Raw genomic sequence first — 15,437 nt, 5'->3', positions numbered from 1 at the left:
ACACATGCACACAATTGCTAGCTTTTAACATCCATGCCTTTTCTAGATGCCCTAAATTCTTACACGTTTGTGGAAGTATTTTTGTACATATGACATCTTTTTAATGCTATGACCCTAGCACCTTTCTGGAAGAATGTTTTAGTTTTCTTCAAGCATAAGTAGCCCTGTCTGGCCTCAGCAGGCACAGAGTGCCACCGCCTCAATGCGAAGACGGGTTTTATGGTGTCTCTACAGCAGCGATTCCTCCCAGCTGTGCGGTGCTTTTGAGGGATGTTTCCAGGTTGTGTGCCATATTTTTTACTAATTTCTAGCCCCATGAATCTCAAAAATCTCCATTTCTCTTTCCCCTGGAGCAGCCAGTTGATTGAGCAACTTGTTCAGATGCTGTTGCCTATGGCCAAAGTTACCCTGAAAAGGCGAAACAAGGGACTGAGTCTCTTGGCTCCTGCTCTTAATGGGTGAGCAGGAGTAAGTGCAGCTGCTCTAAGAGAGAAATAATTTCTAAAGTGGTGCTGCAGGGTCTCTGGGAGACATGAGAGCGCCCGTTCTGAGGACAGGAATGTTTGGGGGGCGCTCCCTGTCTGGCACCCCGCAGATCCAGCAGGCAAGGGGTGCTGTGAGTGGGACATCCCCGATCTCCATCGCAGGGGAGGTTCCACGGACCCCATCGTGCCTGCTCGGTGCTGCACGATCGCTCTGCTCTGCGACGCTGAGCTTTCCTTTTCTCACTGCTTGTTTTCTCACAGAAGCTTATAAAGGCAGGGCTAGGACTGATCTTTCTGTGAGACACAGATCATTATGATTTATGTTGATGTGGTTTGTTTTCTTTTCTTTTCTTTTTCTCCTTAAAAATTGCCCACCACAGAATCCAGGAAACCTTCTTACTTTTGCATCCATTAGGGGAACATTTGTGGATCTTGCATATATGTGTATACATATATATGGCAAATATCAAAAGAAATCCCATAGCTTGCAAATACATTGGCAGTTGTAGAACGTAGCAGTAGAACGCCTCAGAGATTCGGCTGCAGGAGCGCTGGTGGCTTTGCTGCTATTTCAGCTGTTTATAGGAAATCCCTTATCAAATACCTTATGGCCAAAGAAGGTCCTTGCCTTCCATAAGAAGGCTGATTAGAAAGGTACTCCTGTTTCAGCAATATTGTAGCCTAGCAAATGGTCTTCTAAAAACCGAGATCTTCTAAAAATTGTGGTCTGATCCTTTTGGTAAAGTCTTCCCACATTTGTTACTGGAAATTAGAGTCAATGAAGTTGTGATACAATATTTACAGGGTAGGAAAGGCCACCTTATTCAAATGTGTTCTGTTTTTCTGGGTAGAGTTGGAATTTTCATTTCTTTGAGTCTATAAAAATTAAGTTGGAAATTTGGAGAGTAATTTGTAACCTTTGTGCTTCAAAGGCTTGCTGTAAATACAACGGGAACAGTGTTCTGCTGTGGTTTCAACACTCCTTTTTTCAGTTTTTTTGAGGAAGGCGACAACCAAAAATAATTGTTTGTTTAAAAATGCTTGAAATATATAGTACAGGCTTGGTTCATTGCATGATAAAAACGTGGTTTGGATTCAGGGTGATAATAGCTTAACTTCTGCCCCCCAAATCCCAATTTTCATACACATGTCACCTGGGTAATCCTACTCACAAACTTCAGTTTGCAAAAGTTAATTAAGATTTTAGTGTTATATCATCATCACAGGACCTCCTGCTATCATACCTTTGCAAAGGTTATAGCATTAATGAGATATGAAAGCAGATTAACTACTAATCCAAGGTGTATGCCGAGTTGCCCCCTTAAAATAATGAGCTCAAATTATCAGGCACCTCATTTACTTAAGAAGAAAAATATGCAATTCCAAAAGTAGTTCAGAAATATATTTGACCGATTTAGAAGACAAAGACATCATGCACAGAATTAATCTTAGGCTTAAAACTCTATAAAAATAGCATCATATAAATACCTTTTCTTCACTCTGCCAAACCCAGAACAGAGAAGCACATGGTTGTTTTTCACAGGGACAAGCAGTTTAGGATCTTGGCCAGTAAAAGCAGAGGAGGACTTCTGTCCTCTGTGGAGGAAAAAGGACAATTCAAAAAGGAACGTGTATTTGTAGGTGTTGGTTTCTGAAGAACACAGGCAGTTGATGAATTTTGTACAGAAGAATGTACTTGGGGAAACACTACTCTCTTTGAAGTTCTTTTTTGCTGCCGCAATTTGAGAAACTGGGGTAGCTCAGTCTGTGTCACTCCCTGGTACCTTTGTCCACAACTCAGACAATACCAGTTTAAGAGACTTTTGCACATTAGGGACTTTTTTTATTTTAACTTGCAAAATGTGTTTCACTACTAAATGGCTGGTGAATTCACACAGTTTAAAATTATTCGCTGAGTTCAGTTTTTCAGTTTAGATTTGTGGTTCATCTTGCTTTTTGGAGCACTCGAGCGTTAGTGCAGCTCCAGCCCTGCTCCTTGTGTGGCCCTTGACTTGCTTCTGGGCTGGGGCCTTTGCACATTAGTCCGAAAATATGCCAAGTGGTTGAAATCTGAGGTAGTGATTTTACCAAACTACATAAGAGAAGGGTACAACTCAAGTCCTGGGCATTTTATTCCTCGGGTCACCGTGCGTTTGATTTCCAGCAGTGAGCAAGCGTTGTGCTGTTTTCTTTCAAGTATGCGCAGGCAAATTCTGTCTGGTGGTTTGTCACTTGCTCTCACGGTGGCAAACAAGGTTTTTATTCCCAAGCAAGCTCTTTCAGTGCTGGATGAATGTAATATACGGGAAATTAGTTCAACTGAAAAGCAAAGTTCTGCCAAGGGGAAAATTTTCACGCCGAAAGTCTGTCACAAAATATGAGTTATTACGATGGGTGACTTTACAAACTGCTGTCACACCGGTGCTCAGTGATGTTAATATATCTGTTCAGGGTACTGCACATTTAATTATTAACTGTTATGATACAATGCCATTGTTTCTTTTGGGTGTGTATACTTTAGTGTGGTTCTGCTGTTGGGATTTTCAGGTGGCTTAGTCAGTGCGAAGCCTTCTCCTTTGAACGTGGAGCTAAAGAAGCACTACTACTATTGCTACAAAAACCAAAAAATGAAACAAAAATCACATGTAAACTGGTATTAGCTTCTCGTGGGTAAAATATCACAGAGCAATGTATGAAGAACAGTTAGAGTAACTTTAACACCCTTCAGAACACACCTGTCTGAGAGGTAAATGACATTGGTGTTGAGTTGAATTCCAGAAGGAGAGCACCTGGGTGAAAGCTTGAATTGAATTTCTTTCGATGAAATGCATGGAGAATTCAGTGCAATTCAATGCAATCCACTTCAGAACATGCAGATGGGGTGGAGAGCACATTATCTTCTGGAGGCACCATGAGATCTCCAAGATTCCGCATTGCAGTTTTCCCTCTCCTGTCAGGCCACGTTGACGGTCTGGAGTTGTGATTTTCTTCAGCATGCCCAAAGAACACCAATGCCAATACCAGCCCTTTGCTCTTTTCCCTTTCGTGCATGATTTTCTTTGGTGAGGCACTCTCAGATAATGTATAAAATGATAGATTTTTGCAATATCGCAGTCCGGGGATCTTGACCTGTGTGCCACGGTAGTTCACTCTTGGCAGTAAGTTCCCTGTATTTGTGCTTTAAATAAAAACTGCAATTTCTCATTGCTCTTTCTGACCCTGGAGCAGTGGAAGCAATCTGTTCTCACTAAGAAACACTGAAGCTATGTGGTACTGGAGCAAATATAAATATGGATTTATGTTATAAATCTGTGGAAAATTTTGAGAGAAAATGATTTTTGAGGAAAGTCAAGTTTGTTAGATGGCTGGAATCCCGGCCACTGAAATACTAGACATTGAAATTTCACAGAAATTTCAGGACATTGAAATACTGGAGAGAGTGCAGAGGAGGCGACGAGGCTGGTGAGGGGCTGGAGCACAAGTGTGATGGGAACGGCTGAGGGAGCTGGGGGTTCAGCTGGAGAACAGGAGCTGAGGGGAGACCTTCTGATCTCTGAACTGCCTGAAAGGAGCTTGGAGCCAGGGGGGTCGGGCTCTGCTCCCCAGGAACCCAAGGAACAAGCGACAGGACAAGAAGAAATGGCCTCAAGTTGCACCAGGGGAGGTTTAAATTGGATATCGGGAAAAAATTCTTCATGGAAAGGGCTGTCAGGCATTGGAACAGGCTGCCCAGGGTAGTGGTGGAGTCACCATCCCTGGAGAGGTTCAAAAGGCGTTTAGACGAGGTTCTTAGGGACATGGATTAGTGCTAGAGTTGGGTTATGGTTGGACTTGCTGATCCTGAGGGTCTCTTCCAACCAAAATGATTCTATGAAATGCTCAAGACTCCCCATGCTGCAAGCGTCGTCTTTTCACCATGTTCCCGGGATTTGGGGCATGTATTTCATCAGTGGTTCTGGTGACCGAGCCAGCTTGCTCATTAACTGCAGGGCAGCTCATTAATTTTTCACTGAACTTGTTATCCTTGCCTTCTAGGTTTATGATGAACGTGACTTGGGAAGGCAGAGATTTGTCCTTCACGGCAGATGGTTACCAGGCACATCCCAGGCTGGTGGTGATCGTGCTGAACAACGACCGCGAGTGGGAAAAGGTGAGCGGAGCCGCGGGGGCAGCGACGGGAGGAGCCGTGGGAGAGACTTGGTAGAACCCCGTTCATGACAAGTAGACAGATTAACGTCACAGGTGTCAGTGATGATATTCTGCTGTAGCAGATTTGTCACAACAGTTCAGAAAAGATAATTTTACCTTATTCTGAGTAAGTCTAAGGAGTTTTAACAGGGAAAGCAACGTATCAGGGAAGATATGCCACGTGGATTTCAGATTTCTGTGAAACGTGCCTTGCATTTCTTCTTACAATTTAGTAAAATAAAATGGATGAGTGAAAAATCTTCAGAAACTTATGTCTTAACTACTTAAATTTGGATGGATTTGTGTATATTGACAACTCCAGTCCTTTTATTTGCTTGTTTTATTGTTTTTTGACAGATTTTAAAGTACTTCTTTTAAAATGGTGAAATTATTGTTGAATTGGAGGATAATCCCTATAATGTTTGCCTCAGAACTTCAGAATCTTGACTTGTGTTCTCCCGGTAGTCTAATGATCACCATAAACCTCTACATAGACTAGAAGGAAAAGTTGCTGTGAAGAGTAAATAATATTATTTTCTTACATATGTAATAAAGAGGCAGTGTGCCGTGACCTAGAAATCTAAACATAGCTTGGTGCTGGTCCTCAAGATCTTACTGAGACTATGTTCTGCTATGCACTTTAAAAAAATCCTCTATGTCTTAATATCAAGGTTAATCATACATGCAAGTAATAATAGAAAAAGTTTATAATGAGCGATTTTTCTTTAAAACTCCCACCTTGGCCTGTGACTGTCCTGGCTCTGAGTTTTGCAGACTGTCTCTGATCCCATGTTTTAAAAACAGGACATTAGAAACTGTATTGAATATGAGACGGTAGGAAAAAATACATCTGTATCATCCACCAGTTTTATTTTAATATCCTAAGGCATGATCTTACATTATATAAATTGCTGCTGAAACCTATGAACTCTTTTTCTTGTAGTTTTAGGATCCCACAAAATCAACTTACAACTCCAGCTTGTAAGACTGCAAGGCTCTTGATGATGTTGAATAATAATGACAAAATAAGAATTACTGAAGGACATCTCAGTAAATATACTAGCCATGGAAAAACGTAGAGAGTAGTCCTAGATAATACTATGTACTTTGTGATGTTCATTTGATGCAAATTTAGTTCTCTGGTTAAATTTAATCCTATCTAAATGTGTCAATCTGAATCTTTAGAGGAATCTTTTGCTCAGTAACCATTATGAAAATTTCTTACCTTGTTTTAAAATTCCTCAACAGTCTGCATCTCATATATCATGTTCTGGAAAAAATATAATACATGGGGAATATTAGCATGAGACACCAAGGGGAGAAAATAGTTAGAGAGGCAGCCAACAATGCTTATGGTGTAATAATTTGCTACATTTTGTACCTTGAAAGAGATTGTTCAAAGGACCAGGGGAGATTGGTGTAATTTTTTGAAAAATAAGCTAACAGCAGCAAAGAAACGCTGGATACATGAACCAACATTGTTTCCAAGAAATAACAGTGTGTGCACAGCTTTCTGTCTGGTGAACACCCCCCCTGCTCATTGCTGTGTCTGAGGGGCTTCTAGGAGGAAAAAGAGTGACCGAAGGGAGGCTCCTGCCCCCCCCCAAAATGTTTATGCATCTGCTTGTAGCTTCCCATTTGCCTCAGAGCCCTTCTGGTAGGCGGCCAGAGGAGTTTGGTGGAGCCAGCCTGCACCAGCTCCAGCCTTGTGTCTGCTGCTCCATCACAGGGCTGTGGGAAAGGGGCCAGGTTTAATTATGTCAGAGGGGAGGAGGGAAAGGCGGCCAAGAATGGGCTGTCACCACCAGAATTGCTCTTCTGACCACAAGCTGATCCCTGCCTCTGTGGATAAAGACAAACTGAGTAATCAATTAGCCTGGCAAGCTGGATGTAGCTCTTGGCTATTTTGGAGCAGCCACGTTTATATCAGCAGAGAATCATTGTGCACTTCAGAAATAATCACAAATAGTTTGGGTTGAAGGGACCTCCAAAGCTCATCCAGTCCAACCCCTGCCATGAGCAGGGACATCTTCACCCAGCTCAGGTTGCTCAGAGCCCCATCCAGCCTGGCCTGGGATGTAATGATAATAATGATGATAATAATAATAATTATTATAATAATGATGATGATAGTAATAATACTAATAGGGCAGTTCATCTGGCTTAGGGACATGAGAAGAACCTTGCCCACCCCATGGTTTATTTTAACATCTCTCTAGTGCCGTCTCAACATTCTTTCCAAGTTACATTTCTCACCCCAAATCTCTTAGCCAATATCTTTCACTTTGGTACTTTCTCTCTGCACTGTTTTGCTCAGTTTCAGCACTGTCAAAGTTACTCATCTGACACTAACATTTCCTGCTTTGAGTTTCCAGACAGGCACCTGCTTTTACTTCCAATTACATTACTGGAACAAGTATCACGGAATTGTTTACCTAAAGTCTTATTAAATATCCTCAGTCATATATGGAAAATATCAAGTACTAGAATCTGAGTAATTTACTCGTGAAAAAGTGATGATGCAACAGCCTGCTAATCCTTGTAATGTAGCTAATGTACACAGATATCGCGAGTAGCTACTTTATTATTTATGTAAGAAAGAATAATTGTGTTTTATGTGAAGATTTTTTTTACCCAATATTCTGCTGAAAATACAAGATTTAATATTAAAACTCAATTTTCCTTGGGTTTAATATAATAATCTGCTTTTACAATTTTTCTTTGGTCTCAAAATTGATATACTTGACTTGAGGCTTGAGGTTACAGAAAATCCATTCAACCATAGTTGAAGAGCATTCATCTTACCCCTAGGAAAATAAGTTCATTTCCCTTTACAAATGGCTCAGGATCAAAACTTTGAAATGGTAACTTCACATAATGGGGTTGACTGAGGGATTTGTCCCGTATCAGATGCTGAAAGAAGCCAGTTGGGTGGTAATAGTTTGAAGACTGAAAATCACTTTTGGGCACATTCAGCAGGCATCCAGCAAGATATTTTGACAGATCCTGAAGCAGCTACTCAAACTTCTGGCACCAACATTCGTGTTCTTGCTGGTAATCTTGACAGGCAAAGGGGCTGCTCTTCTCTGATTTTAGGAAGACAAGCTTAATGTGCGTGTTTCAGTGAAACTTGATAAATTTGCCAGAGTTAATGGTGTTGCCCAAATATCACCAAAGCGCTGCAGGAGCACGGTGCTGGCGCTGAAAAACCTGCAGAGCTCCAGCAGAACCAGCTGCAACTTTTAATGTGGAAATAAACCCAATCGATCCAATATTAAAATCATATACTAGAATATAATTAGCAGTGGAAAATTAGGCGGTTTAATTAGCTGTGCCTATTGTGTGTGTTAAGTAAGGTAGGGAGGACAGTGTTGCATTTAAAGACAAGTGTATTCCATGTGTAAAGATGAGTTCCAGGGTAAAAAAAATCTTTTACTGGTGGTTCCAGATATGTACAGACAAAATTACCATGGTGGTCAGTATTCTGGGAGAATTTGTGAGATAGAAAAGTCCTACATTTTTGTAGTCAATGAATTTTACAAGAAGCAAGAGTAAGAGGTACTATGTGGCACAACTGGTGGTTAAATGCCACTGCAAGAACCGTTACTTACATCCAGGTTTATTCTAAATGCAACCAATCGTCTTTAACTTCCTATTAATGCAGGATTTAACATAGAACTTGATTTTGTGCTGATTAACTAGCATATGCCAGATTGACAAGCTCTGTGTTAGGTTGTACACATTTGTATGTAAGCAGGAACGAGTGAGCAGAGGGTGTGCGACTCCTGTCTGGAATAAATGAACCAAGGTCTGCACAGAGAGCTCCATCTGGCTACGAACATCCACCATCACGGAGCCCAGGAGGGGCAGCTGTCCTATCTAATGCTGTGGCTGAAAGTTCCCTGGACAAGAATTGAAAAACCTAACACTCAATCAGATTTCTGACAGAGCGTTTTGTAAGAGTATCGTGATAATAAAAGATCACTGAGATGGCACAGGGTAGTTTCTTGTGAAATCTCAATTGATTTCTGGGTGGGGGTCATGACAGCTGAAAGATCCTGGTGCCTATGATAGACATTCCCTAAAAGTTGTGAAGAAATGCATATATTTTAACTAGAACAGTATGAAATTGCATGATCTAATCATCCGTTTGCTGGTACGTCTTTTGTAAATAGCTCTGTGGCTTAATGTGATATGTTATCTTTGCCCATAGCGCAAACAAGATGCTCTTGCCATGTCTTAGGTTATCATGTTCTTTGTTCCATCCTTCTTGCTTAGTTGGTCTTCCTGTAAATATGTGCTTACTGTTGAGTGAAAATTGCATATTGGTTCTGTATCAGTGAGCTTTAACTCAGCCTGAAGGTCTTTCCTTTGACCTTTACTGTACTGAATTGTTTGAATTGCACCGATTATTATTCAGCATTTCTTAAATCCCTGATTCCCAAGGAGGATGGTTCCCTCCTCTCTGCTCCTGTGAAGGAATCGCAGCTCCCATGGGAACCGGCGGCGAGTTGTGCTCTGCTCCTGTTCTTTACAGCTAATATTAGAGAGGAATTAAAAAGCAGGAAGACTTTCAGGGCAGCTGTTCCTCTTTGGAGGTGAAGGTATGGCCGTCTGCACATTTCTAGAGGGCTGAAAGATCTTCACTGGTTGCAGAGGGTGATAAAACATTTTCCCTTACTAGGAGGTGGCGGAGGAGGCTGTCGATTTGTTGAGCTCTTCCTTTCTTATGACATAATCAACCTATAAAATGTCTTCTTAGGCGTGAGTCTGAACTCTTGTGCTACATAGAGTTATTTGGACCACTTCCCAGTGCCAAAACTCTACCATCCACCGAGGATCTGGTGAGTGCTAATTACTGATTCTATATTGAAAAATGAAGCTGCAGGAGGTGGCAGCTTTTTCTTCCTCCCCGGAGTGTTTGTGATCACCCCGGGTGCTGGTTTTCCTTTGGGCCCTGCTGCTTGCTGGTCCCTCCTGCCCGCAAGGGGGAGGCCACACATTTGCAAACCCCATCTGAGATTCTGCAGCGAATTTTGAAAACTTCAAAGTCTTTAAATGGACGCCTTCAAACCACCCAGGACTGTAAACCACCGCTCCCTATTAATAAGACATGAAAGTGCTCGCCTCGTGTTTTGTCATTTAAATTTAGACTGTCATTGTGGAGCGTGGACCTTCAGAACCATGCAGCAACACGAAGGGATGCAGCAGAAGGTGTGTGACAGATGCAGTTTTGGAGGAATGATTTTGCTCTTGTGCTTTGTTCTGCAGCTGCTTGTTATTGCTACCCCGACAAACTCAATTTATGCTTTCTAGTTATTGACTTAAAACTTGTCAGAGTGGTTCTTCCTTGTAAGTGGGAATAGAAGTAATAGAGAGTTTTTCTATAAAGCAAGATGAATTAGATTTAGCATTTGCTCAGCATTATTTTATTCACAAAACTGAGACAGCTGAAGAAGTATGTCTGCAATATGTGTATGTGTTTCACGTAGAAAGAACATCCCTGAAAATGTTTCTCTTTTCAAAGGTTTAGTCGGGTAGTCCTGGGAGTGCATTTAGTATCCCTGTTGTCATGTAACGTATTTTTTACAAAGGGATGATGACTGTGTATTGCGTACAGTTCCGATCTGCTGGGAAGAGGCCGATAGGCTGCAGTTATTTGTTTGTTTTCTGTGCGAGATGCTGGTGTGACAGACTTTCTGTTTGCGCCAGCATTGGCACACGAGGGAGAACATACTCTGCTCTTTTCTCTCTCTCCTCAGGAGCTGGCCTTGCTCTTTTTGCTGGTCTCCGTGAGGGTGTGTGATTAGGATTATGTCAGTCATCCTCGTATTATTTAGAGACTGCTCTAGGGTGCAGCGGGAGAGGTGACTGTGAGGTACAGCAATACATAACTTTGCAAGGTGCCTTTCTGTCTCAGGCTTCTTGTATTTACGTAGCTGTTACACAGAACCACACCAAATACTTCAAAAAATAAATAGCAATCTTCAAAAAATAAATAGCGATGCATGAGGCGGTCAAACCTGTGTGTAATCCAGAGAGTCTGTACGATGCGGGGGATGAGGTGAGGATGCTGTGATTGCTGATTCAGTCTGACATCAAACAAGCTCTTCCCTGCTCTCAGCCAGTTTTTACTTTTCTTCGTGTGTCCTGTAGAGATGAAACCAAAGGGACTGCAAATGAAGATGGAGAAAATAGGAAAGAATGTACAAGTCTGGAAGAAATACAATGGCATATGTACCATTGCGAGTCTGTGCTTGAAGCTGGTTTGCACCTATAATAGCGAATTAGGGGTTTGATTCACTATTGAAACTGTATTTTTTATGGGAGTCCCAGTCTTCTGGCCATAAATCATTTGGGCTGGGATCTTTCCCCAAAACGATTCTATTGCCCTTTTTCAAGTGAATGCCATCTTCTGTATTTCTCTGGGATCGAAGCCACATCATTATCAGTCTAACTAGGAATGACACAAATTTGTCATAAATCTCTGGATATTTTGTGGCATTTCCACACAAAGTAAAAGCATTAGCATGCTATTTTTGACAGTTCTGTAATGGAGCATGTCTGCATTTTTTGAGCATTATCCTCAGCTTGAATTTTATTTTTTTAAATGTTTGTTTTACAAATACACACTACTGTGCTTATTACTTCAAAATCTTTCTTAATGCAGTTGTATCTCCCCCCTTCACTTTCAAATCTAGCAACACAGATATTCCACTGTATCTACTGAGAATAAGATCATTATCACTTTTAATTTCTGTAGTAATATTAATTGGATTCTTAGGAGGTCTAAGCAGGAGAGCTCTCTTACTAGACACACTTTTGTGTTCTTTGCACTCTAAGCATGCTATTCTCTTCTCCATTGCTTGACTTGCTATAAACTATAACTAAATGCAGTTAAGTGGGTTTAAGATTGGAGCATAAATCACATTTTTAGACCTGTCTTTGAACTATTCAGTAGTTTCATCTTTCAGGTTGCACAGTCCAAAAGTCCAAACATTCCTGCTGTACTTCGTTTAAAGCTGTTAAATGGTAAACATCCTGAAAAAGTTGTGTTACCAAAATGAAAAACAGATTTTACAGAACACATTTTATAAGAATAGCTATATTTTTCCCATGTTCTACATGTGCCTTGAGGTCCTAATGAAATGATTCCTCAGCACGTGAGATTTGGAAACAGCAAATGGTTGCAGGTGAAGTTGACTTCATGTTACACCGAAATGGGGATTGATGGGGATCTTAAACAGTCTTCATCTCCCAGAAGAGAGGAAAGGAATAGGTGAGGAAAGGGATGCAGGTAAACCTGAGCAAACTGCCCTGATTCATCTACAGCTAAATTTCCTGTCATTAGGGACTGGCTACACCAAGTATAAGTGTTTTATTTTTTCAAATAGGTGAGGTTCTTGCTGCTGCAGTTGGAACATGTCTCCGGCTGCATCCTGTGAATGAGCTGTGCTTTCAGCCGAGCTCGCCGGGGCAGCAGTCGGGCTTCCAGGAGCCAGCAGAAATGATGATGCTGACCAACACAAAGTTCTGAAATATTAAAAATGTTTCCATTCTGTTTCTGAGAAAACAAGTTGAAACTTCGCATGCTATGAATCAGTAAACCAAACCAAATGCTAGATTGGAGTAGCTGAAATTCTTTCACCTCAAATCTATCTCTACACGTTCTGATAAATTAGCATGTATTTCTAAATAGCAAGTCCAGAACTATAAGTGCAGTGTCTTTATTAAAACATCTTTATTTCTGTTTACAAGCTATTTCAGATGGTCTTTTTATGTTTTGAACAGTAAAAATCCCACTTTTTGAACTGTCTTCTTTCAAGAAATTAGGACAATGGAAATTAGTGAGATGGCATCTGGAATATTGTGTCCAGTTCTGGGCCCCTCAGTTCCAGCAGGACAGGGAACTGCTGGAGAGAGTCCAGCGCAGCCACGAAGGTGCTGAAGGGAGCGGAGCATCTCCCGTGTGAGGAAAGGCTGAGGAGCTGGGGCTCTGGAGCTGGAGAAGAGGAGCCTGAGGGGTGACCTCATTCATGGGGATCAATATGGAAAGGGGGAGTGTCAGGAGGATGGAGCCAGGCTCTTCTGGGTGACAACCATGATAGGACAAGGGGCAATGGGTGCAAACTGGAACACAGGAGGTTCCACTTAAAGATGAGAAGAAACTTCTTCCCGGTGAGGGTGCCAGAGCCTGGCCCAGGCTGCCCAGGGAGGCTGTGGAGTCTCCTTCTCTGCAGACATTCCAACCCGCCTGGACACCTTCTGTGTAACCTCATCTGGGTGTTCCTGCTCCGGCAGGGGGGGTTGCACTGGATGAGCTTTTGACGTCCCCTCCAATCCCTGACACTCTGGGATTCTGTGAAAAGTTCTATTCTACCCATCTCCCACCCTATCAAAATATAATTTTGACAACCTGGCAGGCTGCAGTATTTTAACTCCCTGTTGTCCTCTGGCTACCCTTTTCCAATGTGATGGCTTGGAGACTGAGGAGATAAGAAAAAGCTGATGAATGGCAAAGAGTTCCCTTGAGATTGACCCAGGACAAGCAGCAAGGTTTAGGCTGTGAAGGGAAAGAGTAAGATGCTCGTTCTTCACTGCGGTGGTGACATTTCTGCAGTAAAGGCACTCCGTTTCTGTGCTACATGTGAGTTCACCACTATTTTATTTTTGTGGACCTGTTAGTCTGTGACAGACTGGCTGTGAAAATGTTTTCTGGTCTCTGCTAAGAGTATGTATAATTACTGTTCTGTACTGGAGGTTTGTAGTGCAAATTAATGTGTTCTAGTGGACAAATCATTTGTCATTAACTTAAAAATGTTCAATAAAGAATATCTGTATCAGGGATACTCATGTTAGCAGGTAAGCATGCTAATTTAAACATAGACCCCTTCTACCTCAAATCCAGATGCTTGGAGTTGGGCAGAGGATGCCACGTTTAGTTCATTTGATCATTAGCTGTAACGACCATGAAGCAGCACATTGCAAATGAGTGCTGCCAAACACTGGAGGCAAGTGAATTTTGAAAATGTTCAGGTGGTTAAACTATTTCACTGTAAAGTGGTTCATTCAAATATCACTGTTGTCTCCTACTGAGAGCAGCAACTGAACTTTTCATATTTGACTTTTTGTATTTTACATATGAACTTTTCCATATTCTGCAGCACTTCTAATGACCTTCACAGGTGAAAACAGGACTTGACGTGCTTTTTTTAAACTCGGATATCTATTTTGCTTTGTTGTCATAGGTGAGCCACTTTAACAGTTGGTGTTGAATGAGGACTTAACATTTGGGATTGCACACAAATTCTTACACTTTATAAGCAGACCTCTATATAGTGTTCAGAAATACGATGAGCATGTGTAGTTGTTATAACCTGTGGTTTGGTTTTCCCCTAAACCTTTGAAGGTTGTAAAGACATTCAAAACAGATATTGACTGGATCTAATACTAGATTTGACTTCCATAAGTGACATAAATGCTGATCCTGCAGGACACCTACATATGGATGCAATTTCATGAATTCTCTTTATTATGACAGGAACCTGCTCATGTTTTAGTTTTGCTTATTCTACAGCTTTTCTGTGTCATTTCAACCATCACTCTGTAAAAAAGGGAGACTATCAGTTGTACAATGATCTTGAAAGAACTAAATAATATATGAAGATGCAAAACATAGTATAAATAATTAATACCATTAATATTCTTAATAACAATTATATAAGTAGTTCTACACAAGCTAAAAGGCAAATACAAATATAAAAATTCTCCCATATTTTGACTATGTACTTTAATTGTATAAAACTAAATTCTTACCCTACACTTAAAATAAATGAAAATTTTAAAAGTGTTTTGACCATTCAAAACTCTAGCAGAATGATGGAAGTGTAACATGTAATCTTCAACAGTACAGCTACTTTAAAATCAAAATACCAAATAAACATGGAAACTGTTCACTTGTGAGTCCAGCATCAGCAACAGAGCAAATCCAATCCTGAGCTAAGCATTTATTAGATAGAACAAACAAATCAGACAGAAACACTTTCCCCAAAAACCAAGTTGACCTACAGGCTCTTGCTAATGACTGCCTTTCCTCATTTGCCGTTCTTACCCACTAGGGAGGATTTTCGGAGCTTTTCTGCCTTTTGCTTTCCCCCCATTCTTCGTGACATTGATACCTTTTTCTCGTACTTTTTTTTTCATTGCGCTTTCTGTCACTGTGGGTTACTCGTGACACCGATGGTAGCAGGGGTGACCTGCAGGGGAGATGTGATTTATGCACCACAGAAAGCCCAGGTGAAGTCCCCGTGACACCCTGGAACTGCAGTGGTAGACAGAGAAGTTGCGATGCCCCTAAGACCCATCGCGAGCAGATGTAATCCAGCACAGGCGCTGCTGTGGACGCGATCATATACCAGAATATCTGTCTCACACGGACTTAGATTTGTTTCCCTGTGCTTTTCTCACAAAGGCTTCACGTGTTGTGTTTTGGTTAAATTTCATACTAGGACTGTACATAGTATAAATCCTGTGCCAGATTCCCATCGATTTAGGTGTGAATTCCTAATTCCCTTGAGATATTTTGAATTTCCTAATTGAAATGTATAGAATCATTTTGGTTGGAAGAGACCCTTAAGATCGAGTCCAACCATAACCCAACTCTGGCACTAAACCATGTCCCTAAAAGCCTCATCTGTATGTCTTTTAAACACCTTCAGGGATGGTGAATCAAGCACTGCCCTGGGAATTGACATTTCTGTCTCT

At 41.3% G+C, this 15,437-nt stretch overlaps 1 protein-coding gene across 1 annotated transcript in view; it reads left to right on the top strand.

Annotated features, from left to right (window-relative positions):
• Positions 1 to 15,437, top strand: part of GRIN2A (glutamate ionotropic receptor NMDA type subunit 2A) — a 173,372-nt gene that overhangs the window by 107,699 nt on the left and 50,236 nt on the right. Inside the window, exon 4 of the mRNA XM_065644678.1 lies at positions 4,521 to 4,635. Coding sequence (XP_065500750.1) covers positions 4,521 to 4,635 — 115 coding nt within the window. The remainder of the gene's footprint in view (positions 1 to 4,520; positions 4,636 to 15,437) is intronic.

Source organism: Caloenas nicobarica, chromosome 14 (assembly GCF_036013445.1).
Source record: "Caloenas nicobarica isolate bCalNic1 chromosome 14, bCalNic1.hap1, whole genome shotgun sequence".
Classification (NCBI taxonomy): Eukaryota; Metazoa; Chordata; class Aves; order Columbiformes; family Columbidae; genus Caloenas; species Caloenas nicobarica.
The sequence above is the reverse complement of the archived record's forward strand: the minus strand, read 5'-3'. Positions and strand labels throughout refer to the sequence as shown.